The 27,500-nt window shown below is 36.6% G+C and overlaps 1 protein-coding gene across 1 annotated transcript in view; it reads right to left on the bottom strand.

The window, feature by feature from the left end:
- Nucleotides 1-27,500, bottom strand: part of ERN1 (endoplasmic reticulum to nucleus signaling 1) — a 133,618-nt gene that overhangs the window by 9,668 nt on the left and 96,450 nt on the right. The window contains exons 10-20 of the mRNA XM_031965879.1: nucleotides 26,561-26,726; nucleotides 19,868-19,983; nucleotides 18,346-18,534; nucleotides 16,958-17,231; nucleotides 15,787-15,877; nucleotides 13,092-13,281; nucleotides 11,136-11,235; nucleotides 10,444-10,643; nucleotides 6,579-6,726; nucleotides 5,552-5,679; nucleotides 2,095-2,218 (exon numbers count right to left, since the gene is read on the bottom strand). Of these exons, the coding sequence (XP_031821739.1) occupies nucleotides 2,095-2,218; nucleotides 5,552-5,679; nucleotides 6,579-6,726; nucleotides 10,444-10,643; nucleotides 11,136-11,235; nucleotides 13,092-13,281; nucleotides 15,787-15,877; nucleotides 16,958-17,231; nucleotides 18,346-18,534; nucleotides 19,868-19,983; nucleotides 26,561-26,726 (1,726 nt within the window). The remainder of the gene's footprint in view (nucleotides 1-2,094; nucleotides 2,219-5,551; nucleotides 5,680-6,578; nucleotides 6,727-10,443; nucleotides 10,644-11,135; nucleotides 11,236-13,091; nucleotides 13,282-15,786; nucleotides 15,878-16,957; nucleotides 17,232-18,345; nucleotides 18,535-19,867; nucleotides 19,984-26,560; nucleotides 26,727-27,500) is intronic.

The following is a 27,500-nucleotide window of genomic DNA, read 5'->3' as shown; positions in this document are numbered from 1 at the left end:
AAGAGCTAGAACCAATCAAATTTAAAGCTTAGTGTTCAGTAAACCCAAAGACATTGATACTCTCTATTCAAAAAAATAGGGACACAGGAAACTGAAAAACCTAGAAATCAGTTTGAAAGAAATAAGGGTTAAACTACCATCTTATACCATATATACAGTATAAGCCCTAAAACTGATTTATGGCCCTAAACATTAGATCATAAAAATTTAGAAAATAGTTTGCATAATTATAATAAGATGTAAAATAGATGATTATAAAAGATAAAATGGACAGTTCTGATTATGTAATATTGAAAAGCTTTTACAAGAACAAAATGAATCGCAATAATTAAACGAAAAACAGTTAAATGAGAAAAGCCTTTATAACAAATATCTCTCATAAAGGTTGAAATTCCAAGGTGTATTAGAAACTGATACAAATATATAAGAAGAATCATTCTCTAAGGGATCAAAGGATATAACAGTCAGTTTTCAAATATTCACATGAAAGAATGTTTCAAATGACTATGCCCAAAAGACTATAAAACTGTGCTGTATCACTAGTAGGTCTATATGCCAAAGAATCATAAAAGAGGGAAAAGGACCCACATGTGTAAAAATGTTTGTAGCAGCTCTTTTTTATTGGCAAGAAATTGGAAATTGAGTGGATGCCCATCTATTAGGGAGTGGCTGAATAAGTTACGCTATATGAACATGATGAATAGAAAATTATTCTATAAAAACTGATTAGCAGGCTGATTTTAGAAAAGCCTGGAAAGACTTACATGAACTGATTCTCAGTAAGTAGGAAGAAACAGAAGAACATTGTATATAGTAACAGCAAGATTATGTGATGATCAACTGTAATGGACTTAGCTCTTCTCAGCAATATAGTGATCCAGGACAATTCCAATAGACTTGTGATATAAAATGCTACCACATCCAGAGAAAACTATGGAGATTGAATGCAGATCGAAGCATACTATGTTTACCTTTTTTTTCATTTGTTTTTTCTTTCTCATGAATTTTCCCTTCTGTTATGATTTTTCTTTCACAGCATGACTAATATGAAAAAATGTTTAAAATGATTGTACATGAATAACCTAAATCAGATTGCTTGCTATTTTGAGCAGGAAGAAGGTATTGGAGGGAGGGAAAATTGAAATTCAAAATTTTACAAAAATGAATGTTGAAAACTATCTATACATATAATTGAAAAAAAAGAGAAAACGAAAAGAAAAGGTATGAGTGTTAGAAACATATTAAAGCAATACAAACTTTTAAAATAGTTTACCAATGTTTGAAGAAATCATGTTTTTGCCTACCCAGTTAATCTTAACCAGTTTTTGTATGCATCTCCAGGTATATCAACGGGACAAACAAAGTAATAAAGCTGAATTAATACAGATGGAGAGGGAGAAAGTAATCTATTTCTCTTTTTCTACTGATCAGGTTCTTACAGGTGTGTAAGTCCTAAGACTGTTCAAATGCTGCCACCTCCTGGACACCTTTCCCAGCTATTAGTGCTATCCCCTCCAAAGTTAACAATAAGGAAGGGCAGGACAGCTAAATGACACAGTGGACCGAACACCAGCCCTGAAGTCAGGAGGACCTGAGTTCAAATCTAGTTTTAAACACTCAATGCTTCCTAGCTGTATGACCCTGAGCAAGTCACTTAACCCCAATTGCCTCAGCAAAAAAACAATAAGGAAGGGTTTCATAGATACATAAAAATTTTGAGCAACATTTTTTGTAACATCAAAGAACTAGAAAGAAAATGGTTACTCAACCTTTGGGCAATAACTGTTGGCATTTAGTCATCTTCAGTTCTTACTGACTATTTTTATTGGTTTATTATTGATGACACTAAATAGTAATTTGTTTAGTCTTTTTCATTTGTGCCCTATTCCTCGTGATCCCAATTGGGGTTTTGTTGGCAGAGATACTAGAGTGGTTTACCATTTTCTTTCTCTAACTCATTTTAAAGATGAGTAAACTAAGGCAAACAGGGTTAAGTGACAAGTCACTTAGCCGTAGGGATAACAATAACCTAATAATACCTACCTCCTAGGATTGTGGTGAAGAGCAAACGAGAAAATATTTGTACAGCCTTACCTGTCTGGAGTGGAACAGTTATGTTTTCCCTCCAGTCCATTTTGACTACCATTCTCCCTCCTCTTTCTAGTTGTTTCACTATGGGACCATCTAAGGCCTCCTTCTCTATCCGGTCACTCACGTCCTGTAAGAGAATCAGAAAGACAAAACAATGAAGGGAGGGTTTTCTGATATGTGGAGGCTGAAGATGAACACATCGAGTCACAAAACTGAGTGAGTCAGCTCTGCCCCTGACAGCACAACCCAGAAGCAGCACTGGAGTGAGGATCAGGGTTCAAATTTGTTCTGTCCATTGTTACTTGTGTAATGTTGGATAAATCAACGTTTTTTGGATAAAAGTTTTTTGAATAAAAGTTTGGACTTCTGGAGCCTTGATTTTCTCTACTGTAAAATAAGACTTAAACTTAATGATATCTAAGGTCTTTAGTCTATGATAGGAAGCAGAATCTATGCATTTTGTACTTAGTGCTTTCTGCTGCTGGCTATATTCCTGCCAAGCTGTGACAAGAATATTCAAAGGTAGGAGGCTTGATGTAAAATCTTGGCTTGGCTACTTACTAGTAGTCTTGGCTTCCTTATATTTAATAAAAGGGAGTTTATAACAGGAAAAGATAGGAAGAGGAATTCCAGTCTAAATAATTACAGATAATTATATTAAATATTTGAGAGACTGTTTACTAAGATACAAAGGAACTATATGATTGCCTTAAAACTGTGTGGTAGAGAGGTAGTTAGTTGGCACAGTTGATAGAGCACCAGTCTTGGAATCATGAGACCCTGAGTACAAATCTGAGCTCAGACACTTAATACTTACTAGTTGCATGATGCTGGGCAAGTCACTTGACCTTAATTGCCTCGCCAAAAAACAAACAAACAAACAAACAAAAACTATCTGGTCTTGCTTAAAAAAATAAAAGAGACTGATCAACAGAAGCTAATGAACGTTGTAGTATAGTATCTGATACCCCAAAGTCTGCAACTCTGGGTAAGATCTTGTTATTTGACAAAAAACTGTTGGGAAAACCTAAAAGCCATGTGGCAGAAGTTAGATAAAGTTCAGTATCTTATACCACATACCAAGACAAACTCTAAATGGATATATGCTTTTGATATAAAAGATGAGATCATAAACAAATTAAAGGCCCAAGGAAAAGAAAATATCTGTCAGATCTATGGATAGGGTAAAAGTCCATGATCAAATGAGGGAGAAAAAAGATTACAGAAGATAAAATGAACAATTTAAATTATATAAGATTTAAAAGTTTTCACATACACAGAACTAATGCATTTAAAATTAGAAGGGAAATAGTTGAATGAAGAAATAAAATCTTTGCATCTTTTTTTATTTTTTATTATTTTTGTTTTTGGATAAAGGTCTCATCTACAGATTACATAAGAAGCTGATTCAAGTTTTTAAAACATAAGAGCCATTTCCCAAATTTGGTCAAAGGATATGAACAGGCAGTTTTAAAAGGGAGGAATCCAAGCTATTGACAAGCAGATGAAAAATACTCAAAATCACTAATAATTAGAAAAATTCAAGTTAAAATAACTCTGTGGTTTTGAATGTTTTTATATGCTTGAAATTGTTAACTGTTTCAAGTAATTTTTGAGTTGATTCTCTAGGATTCTCTAAATATACCATCATATCATTTGCAAAGTAATAGTGAATTTATTATATACTTGAAAAGAAAAACAAGGCATATGTTATGTATAAATAACAGAGATTCAGTTTCACATAAAACCTACTCCTACTCTACTGTGTATATGAAAGTGCTTATTTTAGATGACATTTGTAAAACACAAAATAAAGAAAAATGAGAAAGAAAGAAAAAATAAACTTTAAAAGGACATAAAAAGATAAAATAAAAATAAAATGAACTGATTGGGCTAGGCAATCTATAAGATGTTTCTTCCAGATAGCCTATGATATTAAGAATTTTTTAATGTGTATATATACCCCCAAGGAAATTCATTCACATACACATACATATAGTATGTAATTCATAATACAGGATTTATATAATATGTGTAAATCCTTATATGTACATATATGCATACATATACACAATATGCAATTGCCATATAATTATACTATAATAATATATTAATATACATTGAAAAACATATGTGCACATATATGTACATCTACATATATACATACACATACACAGACACAAAGTGATTTCACTCCTATTCAATACAGTGAATTCATGCCTACTCAATAAACCCCAGTGCCTTCAGTTCTCTTGGCAGAAACATTTACTATAGACAAGAGGTACACCATGATTCCCTTCTCTCACTGCAGAAGTTCCAAAATTTTAGTGACCTCCTCTTGTCTCTGGGAGAAAATAGAAACTCATTTCCAAAATACCACCAATTACTTCATACTCCCAACCACCACCCATCCCTCTCCCAAACTTCCCTTTTTCTGCTGAGAGTTTCCAGGCTCAAAAATCTGCATCTCTCCATACTATTCTGGAGTCTCCTGGACTTGTCTCTTGCTACCTCTACCTTTACAACATCTCTCACACCCATCCCTAATCCCATTATCCTTAACAACCACTGCATTGGTTTGGACCCTCATTATCTCTTGGTCTCAACTATTGTAATTATGTAGTCTTCTAACTGGTTCCCCTGTCTAATCTATCCTCCACATAGTTACTGCTTGATTTTCCTAAAACACAGGTAGAAAGACAGTAGTCCCCCTCCTCAATAAACTTCAGTGCTTTTATGATAAAATATTATAAGAACAATAATATTTATATAGCACTCTAAGTTTTGCAAAGTGTTTTCCATATTTGATTTTATTTGATTCTCACAATACTCTGGTGAGATGAGTGCTATTATTATTCTCATCTTGCAGATGAGCAAACTGAGGGTTAGAGAGATCCACTGACTTGTACAGGATCATAAAACTAGAAGGTGACTTACTTGATGTCTTTGAATGTGACATGCCATCTCCGGTCTAGAATGTTCATCTTCCTCACTTCTGTCCCTTGGAAGCCCATAATTTCCTTCAAGATTCAGCTGAAGTACCATTGAGGCTTTCCTTCATCTCTCATGTTGTTTAGTGATTTCCCTTCCCACCCATAAAATTACTTTTTATTTATTCTGTCTATATCTGTATATAGTTTGCTGTATACAGATATACAATATAAGCTTCTTGAAGACAGGTTTCTTTGTATACAGAGGATGTACCTACCACAGACCCTGACAAAGAAAGTACTTAGTGAATGTGTGTTGAATTGAATTATTTTGTCAAATTAAGAGTTGAGGACACAAACAGAGAAAATTATTATTCTGAGTGAAAGCTTTCAACCTTATGGTCAAAAAAGGTGTTCCACTGTTTTTAAATGGTTCAATTTTCCTCTGGAAGATTGGAACATAATAAAAACACAGGTACAGGTACACACACACACACACACCCCACCACCACCACCACCACCACCAATACCTGAAAGAATTGTAGCTGCTTTTCTAAGCCCCAGAAGAATGGGTGTTTCAGCACGTGCTTGGCTGAGGGTCGTTTCTGGGGATCCATAGCAATCATTTTTTCTATTAGTTCATGAGCAACGATGTCTTCTACATGAGAGGAAAAAAACCCCACAAATCAATCAATGCTCACTGATGACCAACTTGATTCCAGTGCCCACGGGTGCCACTTGCTAAGCCAGGTAAAATCTACAATCCCAAGGCATGACAGAGATCAAAAAAAAAAAAAAAGAAACTCAGCCATCAGACACAAAGGGTTACACAGTCACAAAGTTGGGACAATGTTCCCTACGTTCTGAACTAGACTGTGGACCATAATGCTCTCTTTCCTATAATTCTGCTAAGCAGCACTCAGCCCAGTGATTAACACATAATAAATGTTTAATAAAGACTTGATGACTTGATAAGCACTGAGATGGGACGGAGTTGTTAGAGTCTACTTAAGCTAAGGTCTTAAGCTGAAATTCATGGGCTTGATTTTTTTTTTAATATTTTGATAATGATATTTCATTCTTCTTAGGTTCTTTTGTCATCCTATATATTTTGTTTTGTGAATATAAAAACATTTTTTGGAGAAGGAGACTTAAGGACTTCAGCAAATTCCCAAAGGGGTGCAAGAAACAAAAATGGTTAAGAATCCTTGACTTAGACCAATGTGGTCAAGAGCATGCAGCTAAAGATTAGTGTTGTCCTTCCTACTTGGAGAGGATCAAAATGCCATCTCTGTGTTGGGGTTAAGATACAGTGTGGCTGATAGTGGCTGATCAGAGCAATATGAACTTGAAGGCTCTGCCACAAGTCAGGCACAAATAGTCCATGTGATGAACGTGTGGAGTGGAAATGGCTCTAAAAGTGCACATTTCACAACAGATGCATCAGATGGTGACCAGAACAATTCTGAGTAGTTTACCCACCCTGACTCCTTGTTGGACGGAGAGGGCACGTGGGCAGCTGAATAAACCAACGCTCTGGCTGTTCTCATAACTTACCATGCTTCTCTGGGTGCAAACAGTTAAGGCTGTAGGCACCAAGGAGAATATTGGCTTGCCGCTGCAGGGACTTGCCAAATGGGTGATTGCCGTCAGATATCACATAGTAAAAGACACAGCCCGCAGAGAAGATGTCCACTGTATAAGTCTGAAAAAGGATAGAGAGCTTATGAATTCTTCAGGTGGGGCAGGGACCTTACCTTCTACTGAGGGGTAAATTCCTACTCAATTCAATAAGGGCCATCTCTTCTAGAAATCCTTTCCCAAATCTCTTCATTTGCAAAATTATCCTGCTTTCCACAGACAAATGAGATAATGTATGTACATATTTATTCATTATAATCACATGTAGCATTTGTAACTTTCTAGTTCATTTATTATTTGTTTATGAATTATATATATATATATATATATATATATATATAAAATGTATATCATAATTATATGTATTGGCAGTTTAGTGCTCTAATCACTGAACCACCTCGCTGCCACAATGACACTGAACCATTAAGAATTGTACTCTTGGAATCCAGATATTCAGGTAATAAATGTAAAGTAACAGAGCAACACTTGAACCCAAATCTTCTAACACCTAGTTCAGTGTTACATTGTATTTTCTTTAGGCTGGCAGCATATTTGAAGCAACTAGGTGGTACCATAGTCCATATAGAACACTGGACTTAGAGTCACCAAGACCTGACTGTTTGTTTAATTCAGTTTCCTCAACTATTAAATAGGGATAATAATAATAGCACCTGTCTCCTAAGAATGTTGCAAAGATTAAATGAGATGATGATTGTAAAATGCATAGCACCAGTTTTTATAATTGTTAGCTACTGTTATTATTATATTCAAGAAATTTGCTACCTATTTAAGATACTCTAATCCAATTAGGTGACTCAAATAATAATACTCCTACTGCTAAAAGAATTTATATACTATAAAATTTAAGGCCAATTTATTTCACTAGAAACTCAGATGTAAGTCTTTATAAACATATACTTATTTGTCCTTTTGTTGCTCAGTTTTTCAATCATGTCTGACTTTTCATGACCTCATTTTAGGTTTTCTTGGCAAAAGATATTGGAATGGTTTGTCATTTTCTTTTCCAGCTGATTTGACAGATGAGGAAACAGGGTGAAGTGACTTGCCTAGGATCACACAGTTACTAAGTGTCTGATCAGATTTGAACTCAGGAACTTCTTGACTCCAGCTGGGCCCAGAGTTCTATTTACTGTACAATCCTATTCGTTTTTCAGGGGATCACAAAACTATAGAATGTCAGAGCACTTAAAGATCATCTAATCCAACTGCCTCATTTTAAAAATGAGGAAACTGAAATCCAGAAAAGAAAGTGATTTATTCAAGATCATACATCTTGGTTGGGATTTGAATTTGGATCTTCTGATGCCAATTTAAATGTTTTTCATTAGAGACCCTAGGCTGAGCTTGATAGAGTGATTGAGAAAAGGAGGAATTCTAATTTTTGTTCCCTTCTATAACATGATCCATTGGACGCCTCTTTTATTCCAATCAGTTTTAATCAGTTTGATATGATTCCATAGGGACAATGATTATAAGTCCTGTATCTTAGGCCCCAGAGCTGTGAATCACAGATTAAATTTACTTGCTTAATCATAGGAAGCTAATTAGAGGACCTCCACCCTTGTTTTTGCCTTGTTACAGTGACTAAGCCCAGTGTGAGGGAGGTGACTCAACGACATCGAAAGTATCCCAGCTATTTTTGTTGCCTCTCCATCCCTCATCGCCCCTTTATATTGCCCAATATGGGGAAGTGGCCATGAGCACTTGGCCAAAGCTGTAACTTTGCCAGCGTGTGGTCTATCTATCAGCCCATTGACCTATGTAGATGTTTTGACATCTGTTTACCAGTCCAGGCCTTGGGTCTGCTCTTTGACTCAGTGGGATCTTCTGAAAGGTCAAGATAGGCCAGTCAAAATCTGCTCATCTGCTCCTTTGGACCAGTGAGACTCTGTATTTTGTGTAGTCAGTCCCTCCTAGAGAATCCTGGCCAAAATGTACCTACCAACGAGACTCCATTTTTACTTTGCCTCTTCTGTATCATCTGGATATCAAGCACTATAAAACTAAGGCCCTGGAAAAAGTGGGCATCTCCAGCTGTAAGGAAGATCTGAGCTTCAGTTCATAAGAAGGGGCTGTGGATCCTTTAATAAAATGCTATTGGCTTGAAGCTCTCCCTCAGTTTCTTTTATTTTAAGTTGGACACTTTTGGATCCATTTCTTTCCTCTTTTACCTTTCAACATTATGAAAAAACTATGTGCAAATCACCAAATCTACTTCCTCAAGTTCTAAAACTTCTTCCCCTTTAATTGTAAAGTGAAGCAATAATAGGTTCAAGAAATCAGTAAGTCAAATTTCTCTTAGAAGTTACCTGTTATGGGTAAAAACAACAACAACAGATTATTCCAAGTTTGCCACAGGTTCCAGAGGAAGATAGTGCCTGGATCTTTTTAACCCAAGCCACTGATGACATTGATCAATAGGCACACGACCAAGCAGAGATTTCTGGGATATTTCATTACACTTATGGATTAAAGTTCCTTCAATATTTACTCACATACTGTGACAAAAACAGTGCATATATGAAGAAAATATCAGCATACTGGGTCAGTTGCTTTCATGTTAACTATAAGAACCAAATATTTTAATTATATTGATATTCAAGGTATACATTATTTCCTTTGATACCTTAAATGTATCCAGTGGATTAAATGTGATTCTTGTAAAGCACCCTATAAATGTATTAAAACACTACTTAAATAATTGTCATTTCTCAAAAAACAAACAACAAAAAACAGAAAAATCCCAATTCCACTCCCCAAAATAAATCCTGAAAAATTTATGGATGCCACATTGAGATTGACTTATTAACAGCCAATCTGTCAACTAGTTGTAAACTCAGCTAAGTTTCTGTCTCCTATTTCTCCTTCTTTTCCAAAATAATAGCATGAAACACTTTATCAAATGTTTTATTAATATTTGGGCAAAGTATAGTATAAATAGTGTTAGCAGTAGTAATTATTATTAACTAATCAATATTTATTTAGCACCTCCTAATGTGCTAGACACTATTCAAAGTACTAGATTATTATTATTTAAAACAGAATAATAATTATTATAACACCCGGCATTTCAAGTTTCTAAAGTGCTTTACAAATATCCCTTTCTATCCTTACAACAATCTTGCAATGCAAGTACTATTATCATCCGCATTTTAAGTATGAGGAGAATGAGATAAACTGAGCTTAAGTGACTTGCCTAGGGTCACACTGCTAATAAGTATCTAAGATTGATCTTGAAAGTGAGTGTAAGGGATAATGTTGTAAAATCTTACCCAGGCATATGTTCTGTTAATAAAAAAGTTATTAAAAAAAAAAACAAAAACTTGTTTTAATTACAAATAGATAAGAGTTAAATTAATATTAAAAGAAGAAAAAAAAAGATTGATCTTGAACTCAGGTCTTCCTGAGTTTCCTCCCCTTGAATCTAGGTCCAGCATCTATCCACCGTACCACCAAGATGCAGAAAAAGAGTATGACTGGACTAAAGCTCTGTGGAGACAAAATCTGCTATTTTTAATAAATATTTTGAAGTTTCATTGGGCACTTGGAAAGCCCCAACTTCCTCAGGCAGTAGCCTCATAGAATCCAAGCTTCCTCCAAAGTCCAACTCAAGTTGCAGCTAGAAAGCCAGGCAGAAACTGGCTTCCAGTTTCCAATATTTGAGAATTCTTGACTTTGTGTTTAAGAAATCTCTCCCGCGGCGGTGGCTATAATCTAATGTAGGTCTTGCATATTTAGAAAAAGAAGCTCTGCTACTCACTGGATTCTCTTTGCAATCTTCACTCAGCATCTCTGGAGCAATCCATCCCTCAGTGCCTGGTACTCCAGAGCGGCGACTGAAACTGTGCCTTCCTACTGCCAGCTTCTTGCAGAGACCAAAGTCAGAGATCATAGCTTTGATCTTACCGTGTGCATTGGGCATAGAAAGGAGGATGTTATGGGGTTTCAGGTCTCTGTGAACTAATGCAAAATTCTAGGTCAGCCCAATTTTTATCAATCACAACATTTGGTACCATCCCACAGTAATATGGCATTAAATCCCCCTCTCCCGCTTTCTTTGAAGAGTTATTTTAAAGTTGTTTAGAGGGAATGTCAAGAGAGTTCAGGGGGCTTGCTGTCCTTACTATTCCTCCATGTTAGCTCCATCCCCCTCAACAACTGTCACTTCTAGATGCGCTGGCTATTAATATTGTATGACTCCTTTGTGGGGAGTGATTCAGACTTAGGGTAAAAAATTTAAAAATGAAGTTAGGAGCATAATTTATCTCCTCTTTCTGTCCCTTCTCGTAGCACCTTAAATTCTCCATGATGCTCCCCTTTTGGAGTAGATTTTCACCAGTGATGTGGCAAAGAGATCAAACTGAGTCAAACACCAGAATAACTCAGAGTGGCCACCTTGACAACTGTGCCCCCAACAATATGGCACTGAGTCCATTCGGGAGGGAGTCTCACCAATGTTGAGGGAATGAAGGTAAGCAAGTCCCGATGTTGTCTGCTGCAACAAGGTGATGGGTTCTAAGCCAAGGTGAGCAAAGTCCTTCTGTTCCACGTACTGTAGTGATAATAATGATGATGGTGATGATAATTATTATTACAGTGTCTTGTTTGCATGATATCTTATGCATTCCACTGCAGGTTTTGATAAAGCCCATTGGGATTCAAATGGAGCTACCTAAATATACTTTTAAACCCCAATCACTGTTTCTCACTGACTGCACCAGCCCAAGACTCACTTGCTCAACGTCTGAGTTTCAATGGCTCAGAGTGAGCAATTGTTTCTATTCTGCTCAGAAACTCTGAGGTCTTCCCTTCCCAGACTGTTTCTTTTATGAAGGCAAACTAGTCCATTTTTTTGCCTCACCTTTTACTTAGCCTTTAATTACCGAATGGGCATTGGTTCAGACAAACAAAGACTTTAGCTTAAAAAGGTCAAGGTCTCCCACTGCATCCAGGACCATCACCAGTGATTCTGGCTTGACTCTGGAGGAGAATGTGAGACTTTGCACAACTTCATCTCACTTTAATCCAACTCACTTGCAAGTCAAAACATCACCCTCCTGATGTCATTGCTCCTCTTCAAGAATGAAGGATGAACAACAATCTCAGATACAATATCCTCTTTGGTTCTTACGGCAACTTTGTGAGATTAGGTATGACAAGAATAATAACCCCCAAATCATTCATGAGGAAATTAAAACTAGGGATGCTTACGGGACTTTGGCTAAATGACAGAGCTAGAAGTCCAAATTAGGCCCTCTGACTCAGATCTTTTACTCCCTTTTATACAACACACATATACTAGGAATAATGAAATGGCATCAGGACACAAGAGCTGGGCCGTTCTCCTTCCTGCTGACCTACTCGGGTTTCAATTGCCATTATGTGTACATGAACATAATGTACACATTATGTGTACATAATGAACAGCCCTTAGGACAGAAAAAGAGTACTAAGCACTTTTAAAAACTGTTGGTGGTTTCTATCCTGTTTCACAGCTCTCCCTCAGAAGTTTGGCTACCACTTTGCCATATCCCAAGCCATGCTAAACTCTCCATTTACAAAACCAGGAAGAAAGATCTTGCTCCAAGCCTTCTGTGGGCAGTAAGAGAAGAACAAGAAAAATGGCTGCTGAGGGGCCAATCAAAACAGGTGTTAATTGATGCAACACTGCAGTTCTAACAGACTTGCCTAAAGGAGGAGAGCTTTGGGAATATGTCAGGAAAATGGTTTTGTTGCTGTTTAATTTTGCTACTAAACATTTCCATAGTAACATTACTTATAATGGAAGACTAGTTGAATAAATTATAACACACTGATGGAATACTATAATACAATTAAGATTAGCAAATACTACTTAGTAGTGATGTGATTTTGGGCAAGTTACTTAATCCTGGTTGTCTTAGTTTCCTCTTCTGTAAAATAAGCTGCAGAAGGAAATGGCAAACTACTCCAGTATTTCTGTCAAGAAAACCCCAACTGGGGTCACAGAGAGTAAGAAACAATTGAAAAAGACCGAACAAATTACTATTCAACGATGCCAATAATAAACCAATGAAAATCAATTTTTTTTAAAAATTGAAAAAAAATGGAGATACTTTTTTGTTTTTCCCATGTGGTAGGTGGGAGTGAAAATAAAGTTTTTATTAATTAAAAAAAAAACTTAAGAGATGGAGGGGGTGCTATGAATGTGAAATGTTGCATATACTTTCAGATAAATTGCCTATATTGTTGGTTTTATTCGATTGTTTTACTTTGTCAATACATGTAAGAGGCCCCTTATAGAACTAACAATGAGTTAATCTGTATTTATAATATAAAAACAAAACTTACAACAATAAAGTTAAAAAAAAGAAACAATATCAGAGTGGATGGAAAAGCTGAAAATCTCCCTGGGGGAGCATGAGTTACCTCTTGCAAAGTGGCTGCACACAGTTCAATGGCAATATATTGGAACTGACGGTCCCGCTCCGTGCAGAAATAACGAATCACATTGGGGTGCTCGTCGGATTCCCGAAGCAGCTGCACCTCACGGTCTGCAAAACTGAAGCACTCTGGGAGTATCCTCTTCACTGCCACAGCTCGATTGTCAAACATCCCCCTGGAGAGGGAAAAAAAAGTATAAGGTTTTCTCCCTTGGAAGAATGGTGGGACAGTTAGGTGGATAGTGCTGGGCCTGAGTTCAAATGTGACCTTAGATACTAATTAGCCATGTAATTCTGTCCAAGTTACTTTACTGTGTTTCCCTCAGTTTCCTCATCTGTAAAATGAGCTGAAAAAAGAAAAGGTAAACCATTCCAGTATCTCTGTCAAGAAAACCACAAATGGAGTCACAAAGAGTAGGGCAAGACTGAATAACAAATGTGCTAGGTATTGTGCTGAACACTGGGGATTAAAAGAAAAAAAGGAGTGCTAAATAGCAGGGATTAAAAAAAAGAGAAAGAAAGCTCTAAACATTGGGGATTTTAAAAAGAGAGTGCTAAATACTGGGGATCAAAAAAGAGAGAGATAGAGTGCTAAACACTGGGAGTTAAAAGAGAGAGAGAGAGAGAGTGCTAAATACTGGGGATTAAAAAAAGAGAGTGCTAAACACTGGGGATTAAAAAAAGAAAGAGAGTGCTAAACACTGGGGATTAAAAAAAGAGAGAGAGTGCTAAACACTGGGGATTAAAAAAGAGAGAGTGTGTGTTAAACACTGGGGATTAAAAAAAGAGAGAGAGAGTGCTAAACACTGGGGATTAAAAAAAGAGAGAGAGAGAGTGCTAAACACTGGAGTTTAAAAAAAGAGAGAGAGTGCTAAACACTGGGGATTAAAAGAGAGTTGTGCTAAACACTGGGAATTAAAGAAGAGAGAGTGCTAAACAGTGGGGATTAAAAGAGAGAGAGAGTGCTAAACACTGGGGATTAAAAAGAGAGAGAGAGTGCTATACGCTGCCATTAAAAAAGAGAATGTGCTAAAAACTACGGATTAAAAAAAGAGAGAGCAAGTGCTATACACTGGGGATTTAAAAAAAAAAGAGAGACAAAGTGCTATATACTAGGGATTAAAAGAAAAGAGAGAGACCAAGAGATAAAAGGCATTCCTTACCCTCAAGAAGTTTATAATTTAATGGGAGAAATGACAAATAAACAAATATATACAAATAAGCTATATACAGGATAAATGTGAAATAATTAACAAAGGGCCAGGGCCAGAATAAAGAAGTATTAAGAAAGGTTTCTTGTAGAAAATGAGATTTTAGTTGAGACTTTAAAGAAGCAGGAAAGTCAGTATGCAGGACTGAGGATAGAGAACATTCTAAGTATGGGGACCAGTGAGAGAAAATGTCCAGAGCTGAGCGATCAAGTGTTTTGTTTGTGAAATAGTCAGGAGGCCAATGTCACCGAATCAAAGAGTACATATAGCACAAGAAGGCATAAGAAAATCAGAAAGGTAGCCAGGTTTTGAAGGGCTTTCAAAGCCAAGCGGATCCTGGAGGTAACTGAGAATCACTGGCATTTATTGAATAGGGGAGTGAAATGGCCAGATCTGCACTTTAGGGAGATCAGTTTGACAATCTGACAGGAAGATGGCCTCGAATAGAAAGAGACCTGAGCAGGGAGACTCAGCAGAAGTCTGTTGTTAGTTCAGGCATAAAGTGACAAGGGTATGTACCAGGAGAGTGATGGTGGTAGAGGAGAAAAGGGAGAACATGCAAGAGATGCTACAATGCTAAAATTCACAAACTTTTGGACATCTAGTAGGAAGTCTTACACATCCAGTGTGAGAATGGAAGTACAGAGAGAGGCTGGATGAATAGAGAAGAGGATCACCTACAGAGAGAGAACTGAATCCATGGGAGTGGATAAGCTCACCAATTGAAATAAGATCAAGTTCCTTGGTACTCTGCCCTAGACCATGCCTGAAGTATTATGTTCATTTTGGAGTATCACAGTTTAAGAACAAGATAAGATGGTAAAATGGAAAGTGTCCAGAGGAGAGCAAGTAGGATAGTGAGAAGCTTCCGAGTCCATGTCATATGAGAACTGGCTGAAGAAATAGGGTGTTTAGCCTAGAGAAGATCCCAGGTGGTGACAGATGAAAATCTAAAACACTTTCAATCAGAATTGCACGTGTTTAACCTATATTGGATTATCTGATGCCCAGGGGGAAGGGAGAGAGAAAAATTTGGAACACAAAGTTTTGCAAGGGTAAAGGCTGAAAACTATCTTTGCATGTATTTTGAAAAATAAAAAGCTATTATTATTATTTGTTTTAAAAAAACTTACAATCAAAACAGGGATTAGACTTATAGACTTACTCTGTTTGATCCCAGAAGGCAAAACCAGATACAACAGATGGAAATTATAAAGAGACCAATTTCAGCTTAATGTCAGGAAAACTTTTCCATCAAATAGAGCTGTCCAAAAAATGAAATGGACTGCTTCAAGGCCTATCCTTGGAGAGATCTTCTAATAGATGCTAGATGGTCACTTGTCTAGTGGAGGATGTCTTTTCAGTGTGGATCAGACTAGATGGACCACTGAGGTGCCTTGAAATTCTTAGCTTCTGTGACTCTAATACTTGTTTTTGTGGACAGGTTTGGTTTTTCTCCACATCACTTACCGATATACGATTGTGCCTTCAGCTCCATGTCCCAAGACATCCTTTGGGCAAAAGGAAATTTTCCCAACCACAACCATGCTGGTCTCTTCATCTGTGCCAAAATCATGACAAGAAAATATTACTTTAAACAAAACTAAAGAAAATCCCTCAGCTAAAACAATATTTATTCTTTAAAGGTCAAGTCCTAGAACAGTGCCTGGCACAAAGTACTTGTTTAACTTTTGCCTCATTGCCATACTTTAAGCTATTAGCCAGTACAGAAGTTACATGGAAAAAGAGGGACAAAAGCAACTGGGTTTTCTAATTTGAGAATTAATACTCAGCACTGTATTAAAACAATTCAATAGACACTTATTAACTCTTTTACTCTATGAGACCAACTGCATAATAGTCATAATAATAAAAATCAACATCATTCAACATTGGATAAGATTGATTCTGTCTCTCACATCAACTGACTAACAATGAGACTTTGGATAAGTTAATTTTCTTCTTCTGGTCTCAATTTTCTCACATATAAAATGGGAGGATTAGATTAATTAGAGATTTTTGATTGGAGGTCACAAACTCCCAAGGGATCTATGGATATATTTCAGGGGAGTGGGAAGGAGGAGGAATCATAAACTTGTATAAAAATATATATATCGTCATTTAAATACACCTAATTTCCATTGCTATTCTCTATGTTTTATTTTATGCATTTAAAACCATTATTCTAAGAAGAGGGTCCACAGGCTTCACCATGACACAATAAAGGTTAAGGACCCATGAATTATGATCTCTAAGGTTTCTTATGGCCCTAAATTTCTATTATTTATACTTCTAGTACTTTTTTTTTTTTCACCAGAAGATTTCCCACATTGTGCTCCAAGATAACCAGCTTCTAACTTCCAGCCTGCTATGATTTCTAGTCCTTGGAGAACAAGATAACAGGAGATGCTAGTGCTGACTTCTTCCCAGGAAGACTCATGAACAAAACAGTGGGAGAATGTATTTTCAATTTACAAAAATAAGACTGTCCTAAACAACCACTGGAGAATGACATTTTATAGTTTATTTATGTTTATGGTTTATTCTGTACTGGCAGGAACATGGACATTCTGTTCCCTTTTTTCCCCTAGCTGGTCCTGATCACAAAAGATGTAACTGAGAAAACGAAACATGATTTTACCGTCCTCATCTTGCTCAGTGGTGATGCTGCCGCTAACCTTGGAAGCCGAATTGCTGGAATGCTGAGAGTGGTTGGAGCCCTTCGGGGACATGTTGGGGCTGCTGGGAGCTGAGCTCTCTGAGTGCAAACCAGCAGAAGTATCCAGGAAATCCGAGTCCTGAGCCAGGTCACCAGGAGTTTGGAAAGGAAGCTGCTGTTGTTGTAGCAGCTGGATCCTCTCTTCCAGTTGCCTCTGAAATTGCTGGTGCTGGAGTTGCTGTTGCTGGTGCATGCTCTGGGAAGAAACGAATGCACACCCCAGGGTTTAGGAGGACAGTGTTATCCATTTATCCCCACCCCAGATCCTCACCTAGAGAAATTGAGAAGGGCTACTGTATAAAAGAAGGAATAGGGACTCTCTGTGGCTATAGAAGGCACAGCTAGGACTCATGGGCAGGAGTTAAATGGAGTCATATTCAATATAAAGGCAGGTGATGGGTAAAAGAGGCAATCCTGAAGCCAAGACTTGGGGTCAAGTCTTTCTTCTGATACATATTGGTTGAGGTGTCCTGGGTAAGACATATAATCTCTCAGTGGTCTGGGAAACTCTTTAAGATTAAGTTTTGAAGAAGGTGCCAACATGTGTGGGTAAAGGAATTTTCCCCTCCCTGGGAATTTCCTAAGCCAGGGAAATCCCAGGTCCAGGTTCTATCCCTATCTTACAAAGAAAAAAATAAACAAATAATTTGAGAAACTTCAAAATAAAACGGGTTAGCCCAGGGAGAAATGAGCAACATGTCCCTGGAGATGTTCAGATGGAGGCAGGATGACTACCTCCACCAGAGATGTTGTAAGATAATAACATTGTAAAATGATCAACCATGAATGACAGTTATTTTCAGTAATGTGATGATCCAAGATAATTCTAAAGGGATGATGATGAAAAAATATTATTCACCTGCAGAGAAAGATCTAATAGAGTCTGAATGCAGATTGAAACTTTTTCAACTTGGTTTTTTGTTTGTTTTGTTTCATTTTTTTTGGTCTGTGTTTTCTTTTAGAAGACTAAAATGGAAATATGTTTTATATGACTGCCTTAATAATAACCAATTTGTTTGCCTTTTCAATAAGGGGGAAGGAAAAAGAGGGAGAGAATTTGGAACTCAAAATTAAAAAAAAATGTGAAAAGTTGTTTTTATATGTAATTGGGGGGAGAGGAAAATAAAACACTAAATAAATAATTTAAAAAATAAAAAGTGAGAGAGATCACAAAGCTCTAAGGCAGACTCATTCATTCATTCATGAAGCAACCAACAGTCGCTGTTCTGATGCTAATGGAGGCAAATCAACTGCCAGTCAGAAAAGCAGAGCAAACAGCAAGAGTTGAACCCCAAAAGACAAGGTCTTACCATTGGGTACGTGATGACAAAGGCGACCCATCCAATAAGAAGAAAGGTACACAGGATGATTGTAGCCATGTCCTTCAAAATGGAGTCCACAGCTGCCTCTGTTTTTACTGGGGTTCGAGTGAATTCAATATCTTGATGAGTAGCAGGAGTTGGTTCTTCTGTGTCCCGGTCAACTATTTTGATAACCTTCTATGGGAGAGAGGGTCTATTTCACTGCAAAAAATTCTTTCCCAGCACTAAAGCTCTGAGAGCTAACAACAACACACTGAGAGTTTCTGGGTTTCCTGCAACTTGACTATTTACTGCCTTTACAGATTATAGAAACTTAAAACGTGCACATCACAAAATAAATGATGCTCTGGAATCTTACTAGCACTTCGGACTTTTCAATCACTTGGGGAAACTAAACTTTACTACCACCCTTTATTTTTAAATCATAAGAATTAGTTTTCCTAGCCATTGATCAACTCCAATACTGAACTTCGATGTTAGCCAACACAATGCTCACCATCACTAGGCTCTGCCTATAGCAGGGTGCCCATTTCTAACTTTAATTGGCACTTTTCTGCATATAAGAATGGGCAAGACATCTTAAAATGACAAGCCTCCTGGGTAAAAATCAAATTAGCATGGGTTCAGTTCTCACCACCAATGCTTACTAGCTGTATCCCAAAGGCATATGAGTGCCTCAGTTTCTTCATATTTAAAGAATAATACCCATAGCATTTATCTCCAATACAGTGAGGAATAAATGAGATAATTTGTGTAAAGCGCTTTCCAAGTTTTAAAGCACCTATTTAACAATGTTTTTCTGAAGCTATTTTTTCCGTGACAATGAAGAAGAATAATACCAGATTTTTTACTCTGCATTACTTCAGTGGTCCAATTCTCCTTCTTAATGCATCCTGTATATAGCTGTCAGGATCAGATTCCCCAAATCCTATTTTTATTACATCACTCCCCACTTCAAAAACCTTTCATAGCTTCCTATTTTCTCCTGCTTCAAATCTAGCTTTTAACAGTGGATAGCCTTTCACTTATCCAATTTTATTTCTTATTATTCCACAATAAGCAGCTTCTGCTTTAGCCAGGTGTATCTTTACACTTTTAGAAACCCAATATACTCATTCCCACCTGCGTTTATTAATGTTGCTTCCCCTACTTCGAATGCTTCCTCTATCTCTTCTGTATAGTCATATCCAAGGCATCATTCAAGTCTCACCTCTTCCAGGAAGCCTTCCCTGCATGTCCCAACCTTCATAAATCATCCTGTCCTCTGATCCTCCTTCAAGTCTGTGTATCTTTGATCTGATACCATCCATGTATGTTTTCGTGGGTCCAAGACTTATCTCCCTCCCCAAATTCCCTCGCCTCGGGGCTCCAAGGCCAAAGGCTACATCTTAGCTTTTTTTTTTTTTTTTTTTTTTTGGCCTCTGTCTATATTTCACTATACCTCAAACAGTAGTATATACATAATAGGTACACAGAAAATATGTGCTAACTGAATCTTTCATTCACCAACCTCCTCAAAACTCTTCTCTGAATCAGCATGGATCACATTTTCACGATGTCTGGGCAGTTTATTGGGGAATTTTTCCAAGACTGTGGTAGAAGCAGATAGTGGGATCTCATGATGTCCTGAGACAGAAAACAAAAGTATTTTATAGGCAAATAATGTATTATTATAGTTTTACTATATTATTATAATTTTCACTGTTCAGACCCTCTGAGATTCTTGAATACACTTAGAGAACCACTGGACCAAGGAGTGAAGAATAAAGTACAAGATCCTCCTGTGTTTGTTCCTTACAAATTAAGGAAAGAACAAATGAATGAATAAATAAAGCATTTGGAGAACTGGGAAGATATAAAATAAGTCTAAAAACTTTCAGTTCTCTAAATTTCTTATATACATACACACACATATTGATTCCTTAGTATATATCCTCTGCTTTGGAATCCTTCATCTAGCTTGAAAGGTATAGAAGGTACTGCAGTTGTGATGATTTCCAGTGAGAAGAATGAAATTTGGGCATTTTTTATGGGACAAAGCAATGTCTTCTCTAATATTTCAAAATGCACTTGGAAAAATGGGAAAAGAGCCATATTACCTCTATAACAATGAAGCCATGGCAACAGCCATATAATGTAATGTCCTAAAGGACTTTGGTGGCAAAGGCAAAGTTCAGAATCATTGCGGAATTTATTCATTCATTGCAAGAACATTTTGCATGTGAAACCAAAGGAAAGAAATGACCTAACCAAATATATTGAAATCAGTGCAAGAAATAAGATTTCAGGCTTTGAAAATAATATCAGAAGTGATATCAAATATAATCTGTGCAGTTTCTTCCCTTTGTTCTTTTCTGAAGTCATTCAATGCCACCGGTTTTATACAATGAAAAAAAGTGCTTTCCTATGCTAAATGAGAGTTGGGAGTGCATCAAATTCCTGCAGAAGTTGCATGGATTCACTGTTTTGGAAGCATTGCAGTACAGAGAAGAGTGGATTTTCCTTTACTCACTACTGCACCTTCACATTACTTTTAGGAAACAAAAATTAGATATACACAAAGATGAAATAAAGGGCAACAGCGGAATTTTTTAAAAAGCAGGGATGGTAATGATGTTCCCAGACAAAATTAAAGTTAAAATAGACTTAACCAAAAGTGAAAAATGGGGGCAGCCAGGTGACACAGGGGTAGAGCACCAGCCTTGAAGTCCAGAGTACCTGAGTTCAAATCTAGTCTTAGACACTTAACACTTCCTAGCTGTGTAACCCTGGGCAAGTCACTTAACCCCAATTGCCTCAGGAAAAAAAAATGAAAAACGGAGAAAACACATTATGTGTCAGCAATATTATTCAATATTGTTTTAGACCACTTAAAATAGCTAGCCAGTATAAAATACTTGATTATATATCTGCCAAAACAAACACAGGAACTATGTGAACATAAAAACAAAACATTTTTTAATACAAATGAACTCAGATCTAAATAAATGAAGTAATATTTATTGTTCACGGGTAGGTAAAGCCAGCAAACTTTTTTAAATGACAATTTTACCTAATTAATCTATCTATTCAATGTCATCCCAATTAAATTATAAAAAATTACTGTATTGAGTTAGAAAAAATAATAAAGTTCATTTGGAAGAACAAAAGATCAGGAACTTCAAAGAAAGCGGGGAGAAAAAATGTAAAGGAAGTAGATTCAGAAATATCAGACCTTAAATCACATTATAAGGTGAGAGCATCGGTGAAGTGTAAAAAGGGTAATTTTAATTATTTCAAACCAAAATTTTCTTTAATAAATAAGATGTAAATAGCCAAAAGTAGAAGGGATGCAGAAAAATGGGAGAAAAAACTTTCACAGACAATTTCTCAGGATGTGGTTTGGTTGGAATATTGCTGTGATGTAGGAAATGATGAACTGGTTGATTTAGAAAAACATGGAAAGACTTGAACTTATGAAGGAAGATGCTATCCACCTTAAGAGAAACAGATGATAGGCAGAAATAAATATAGCATAGTCTTTTATATAGGTGTATGTATATCTATGTATATGTATATACGTGTGTGAATGTGTATATGTGTGTCTACACACTTACTTGGGAGGACGGGAAGAAGAAGGAAAAAAATTAAGTAAATAATACATAACAGAGAACAAAAGAAAACAAGCAAGAAGTAAAGAAAAACTGGGAAGCTTTGAAAATAACATGTAATATTTAACATATAGGTTTTCTTGAAATGAAAATTTATTTTATATTGAATCCTCTCTTATGGCCTACTATGTACATGGCAAATTTTTTTTCCTTTTCTTATTTTGTGTTTAAGTTTAATTTTTTTAAATAACCAAAAAGAAAAGAAAAGAAAGAATTTTATTTAGTAGCTCAGTTAAAGACTTAACAAAATGTCTCCCTTGAATATTATAAGATCATAAAAATTATCTTTCATCTATAATGATAAAGATGGGACAGATAGGTGATGCAGTGAATAGAGCAATGGACTAGGAGACAGGAGAACTCAACTTCCTGAGTTCAAATCTGACTTCAGATACTTCCTAGCTGTGTGACCCTGGATAAATCACTTAACCCAATAAGCCTTAGTTTCCTCATCTGCAAGCTGGGAGAAGGAAATGGCAAGCCATTTCCATGTCTTTGCTAAGAAAATCTCACATGAGGTAATGAAGGGTCAGACACAATTGAAAAATGACCGAACAGCAACAATGTCAAAGATAATTTTGTTTGGCAATTCAATAAGTATAATTATCGAGAGGCACAAATATCTTTTTCTCTGATCTGAAGGCCCTTTATTCCAATTCTCTCTCCCCTCCCCCTCTTCTAATTGCCATTTGGGGAAGAAACTACAATTTAGTTCTAGTTCTGTGTATTAGATCTGAAGGTGAGTGAAAGATCTGTTGAGTTGGCTAGAGTTCAGCTTCTGATTAATTCTTTAATTTATAATATGGTTGTAAAAGACTTGAATCCCTAGTAAATCCCCAGTGCTGTAAATCACAAATGGGTGGGGTTGTTCTCTCCCAAAAGTAGGAGGAGTAAAACAATAAAAGGCTAATCCTAGAAGGGTACTTAGGTGATGTGGTGGCTAGAGCTCTGGGCCTGGAGTCAGGAAAATGCTATCCATATAATATCCAATAAATAGAAGTCAGAAAGACTGAGTTCAAATCTGGCATCAGACACTAGCTGTGAGACCCTGGGCAAGTCATTTCACCCCATGTGCCTTAGTTTCCTCAGCTGTAAAATGCTCTAGAGAAGGAAATGACAAACCACTATCTGTATGATCCTGGGAAAATCCTTTTACCCTATTTGCCTCAGTTTCCCCATCTGTAAAATGAGATGGAGAAGCAAATGGCAAACCCATTCCAGTATCTTTGCCAAGAAAACTCGAAATGGGATCATGAAGAATCGGACATAACTGAACATCAAAATTTTGGAAAGGGATCAAAGGTTTCACCAAACTGGCAAAGAGATCCATGATCCTCTTCTTGACTGATCCTTTATTATCTACAGTTGAGATCTGAATGGCCAGTAACCAGTCTACAATTCTGCTTTTGTCCACCAGGGGTCAATATGTTACTACCTAAATGAAGCAGTGATCTTCAAAGTTGAAGGAAGGGGAAGACTGAAAATGGGAAAACATTTCGTCTCACCTCCCTTCCCATAGTCAGTCATGGGGCCTCTCTCCCAAACAAGCCAGTCTATCCTGCACTTTGATTACCCAATACTTCCCATTTATCATCCCGGTACGTTCCCAACCTCAGGCAGTTATCACCCGAACAGCTGCACCGGGTGCCATTTGGAGATTCCTCTTCTCTCCCCCATCACCCTGTCCTAGGCACTCCCTGGGCAAGTAAGGGCAATGACCAATGAGTAAAAGCCCCCTTCCCATTTCCATTTTGGGTTGAGTTACACAAGATGAACAGGCACAGATATGTTACCGTCTATATGGCAGATCTCCTTATCATATTTTTGCTCCCTAAATCCACCCCTTTTTCAAATATCTCCCTACCCTTCCAGAATTCTGGCTCCATCCCAGTTTCCTCCCTTTAACTCGCCCTACATAGCTCAGCAGTTGCCAGATCTTCCATTTTTTAAAACATCTTTCTTACTCACACAGCTACAAGCCTGGTTGCTTGGACTATTGCAATGCAATGGCTGTCCCCCCATGCCTAGGAAACGCTGCCCTCTCTCATCTGCCTCTTGATTGCCCTAAAATCCTTCAAGACAACTTTAACCCACCTTTGGCAGTAGGATTTCTCCATCTGTGTCCCTTTCTCCAGTGCCTTTCCTCCAAGAGTCCCTTCCCTTTACACTATCTTGTTTATAGTATAGATTATTTAGATGTTGTCTCTCATACTATAATGTATGTTCCATAAGGCTGTGTTTTTACCTCTTTTTATTCAATCTCTCCAGTTCAGTTGTTATTGTTGTTCAGCTGTGTCTCCCTCCCAGAAATTGTACTACTACCCATGGGATTTTCTTAGCAAAAACATTCGAGTGGTTTGCCATTTTCTTTTTAAGGCTTTAAGGCAGAGATTAAATGATTTACCCAGGGTCACACAGCTAATAAATATTTAAAGCCACATTTGAACACATTTGAATCTTCCCGACTCCAGGTCTGATGTCCTACCTACTGGGCCATCTAGCTGTTTCCAGTACCTCGCATATAGTAAATTCTGAATATTAAATACTTGTTGACTTACTAATTAGCCCTTCTGCTTCAAGTCCCTTCCAACTTCAATCCATTTTCCATACACCTACCAAATTTTTCTTAAGTGTAGATTTAACCATGTCACATAATTTCTCTTGCCTACTCCCCTGAAATAAAATTCAGAGCTCCCTAATATTTTGGTATCAAATGGATCCTTCTCTATTCGACACTTAAAGCTCTTTGCCATCAGAAATCCAAGGTACTTTCCCAATCTTTTTATATAGAGTATCCCAAAAACTCTTAGTGCAGCTTTTAGCTTATTAAAACTTAAACTACTCCAGAACTTTTGGGACACCTTATATTTTACTTCCTTTCCAGTATGTTCTATGACAAGGCCAATCTGACCTTCTGCTGATGCACAAATTCATAAAAAACATAATTACATTTCCAGGCATCACCAGGGATTTAATATATAACATTCATTAAGCAGAATAATGTAAAGAGGAAGCAGTGGATTAATATTGAAAGATTTCTGAGTTGAAATATGAGATGATGATTTTTGCTCTTTTTTTTTCTCCATTGTATATAGTGAATAGCTAACCACATGAAAAAGGTGTTTTGGTGAAAAGCTGCTGTGTTCACTGATCTTTAGGATCAATCAGTTGGCATAAACTATTTGATTATTATATTGTGACCAACTGTATGATTATTATTCTAGCTATCTTTCAATAAAAAATTGCCTTACAAAAAAAAATCTGCCTATTTTGCTAATTACATTGATTATTTTGCTAATTAATTGATACATTGAAATTATTATTTATAAGTCTGTTCTATTCTTCAACACAAACACTTTTTTCCAAAAACAGTGAAATGCATTCAAGAACAAAAAGATTTTTTGCTGTTGATAAATGAAATTTTAAATAATTAAAAATATTATTTCTAGGGGCAGCTAGGTGAATAGAGCACCAGTCCTGAAGTCAGAAAGACCCGAATTCAAATCTGACTTCAGACACTTAATACTTACTAGCTGTGTGACCCTGGGCGAGTCACTAAACTCCAATTGTCTCAGGAAAAAAAATTTCTAGAGTAACATATTCTCATTTTAATATATGATTTATAATGTGTCTGATGATTAATATATAAATTTATCTAAATATTTATAAGTATGTATTTAGAGCTAGATGGATAGATATGTCTAGATGATAGACGAATAGATGTTGGAAAGGTAGAGACAGATATAAATAGATAGAGATGAAAGACAGACAATAGGAAGGCAAAAAGAAAAAAGAGGTGAATAGATTTAGATAGCTAGATATTTATAGGTGACAAATAAATAGATATAGATGATAGGCAATACATAAAAAGATATAAAAGGAAAAAAGTTGGAAAGATAGGTATAGATGTTAGAGACAGGTAGATATGAATAAAGATGGATGTAGATGGTAGACAATAGATAGAAAAATAAAGAAAAAAAGAAAGCTGGAAAGATAAATGGATGGATAGATATAAATGATAGAAGACTATAGAGGCAGGTAGAGAGATAGGGGTGAATAGAGATGGATATAGATGATAGACAATAAATAGAGAATAGATTGAAAAACAGACAAATAGATAGATATGGATGATAGACAATAGAGAAAAAGATAAATTATAAAAAAAAAGTTGGATAGGTAGATGGAGATGGATGGATATAAATGATGGATAAAAGGATAGATACAGACAAGTATATAAATATAGAAATGATACACAATAGATAGATAGATACAGATGAGAAACAATAAAAAAGTAAAGAAAAACCAAGAAAGTTGGATAGATAGGCAATAGACAGATAGAGAGGTACATAGATAGATACGGATAGAGATGTCTATAGATGACAAACAATAGAAAGATAGATTAAGAGAGAGAGAGAAAGATAGATAGCTAGAGATGATAGACAGGCAGACAGACAGATAGAAAGATGGGGAAGTGCTCCATTGCTTTTGACTGATGAAATGTGCAATATAAACAATTTTGAAAACTACTGAACTAAGGTATCACTTCTACTTACCAATGAGAAGCCAATAATTGGTCCAATAGTTGAGTTTATTCTTTCCTTTGATTCCAAAATCAATGTTCAGGTCTATGCTGGGGGTAATCACACATTCTTCATTATTTTTGATCGTGACACCATCTGTCTGGGGGCCTTCCAGTTGGGGAAAGGCACTGCCTCGAGGCTGTGAAGAAGGGAGAGGAGCAGGAGGTAAAGTTTGGGGAACAACTGCACAGAACACACAAAGAGCCCACAAAGCATGGGAGTTAACCACTAAACCTGAGAAGTCCTGAGGGAAATGAAAAGGTCTACAGTGGAGGGCAAAGCACTTATCCTAAGCCTTGTTCTTCTCATCTGTACAGCATTTCCACTAACTACCTTCAAAGTCAATTGCTATTATTGCCTTTTTCAACATCTGCCATGTCTGGCACATATAAAGTACAGAGGATCAGAGACCTAGAACTGGAACAGACCTTAGTGGCCATCTAGTCCAATGCCTCCATTTTACAAATGGAGAAACCAAGGCCCAGGGAACATAAATGACTTCTCCAGGTTCACAAAGGCAATAAGCATCAGACATGATGCTTCTCTTACTCTACTCTCTCCCATTATGGCTTGTAAAACACCTGAGAGACCTCCTTCTTGTTTGCTCTTCTCAACAACCCTTGGAAGTAATGTCTGTAGGTTTTATTATTCTCATTTTATAGATGGGGAATTAAGTCTCAGAGAGTAAAGTGATTTTTGGCTTTGGATCACACAACAAATAATAAGTGTCAAAGGTGGGATTAAAACCCAGGATTTTTCTGATGTTAGGTAGTGAGAACACTACCCCATTCATTTTCCTACATATAACACACTACATATTTGTTGTTATAGTTGAGTTGTTTAAGGAATTTCTAACTCTCTGTGACCCCATTTGAGTTTTCTTGGCAGAGATACTAAAGTGGTTTGCCATTTT

This window comes from Sarcophilus harrisii, chromosome 4 (genome assembly GCF_902635505.1).
Source record: "Sarcophilus harrisii chromosome 4, mSarHar1.11, whole genome shotgun sequence".
Taxonomy (NCBI): Eukaryota; Metazoa; Chordata; class Mammalia; order Dasyuromorphia; family Dasyuridae; genus Sarcophilus; species Sarcophilus harrisii.
This window is presented reverse-complemented; position numbering and strand designations above follow the sequence as displayed.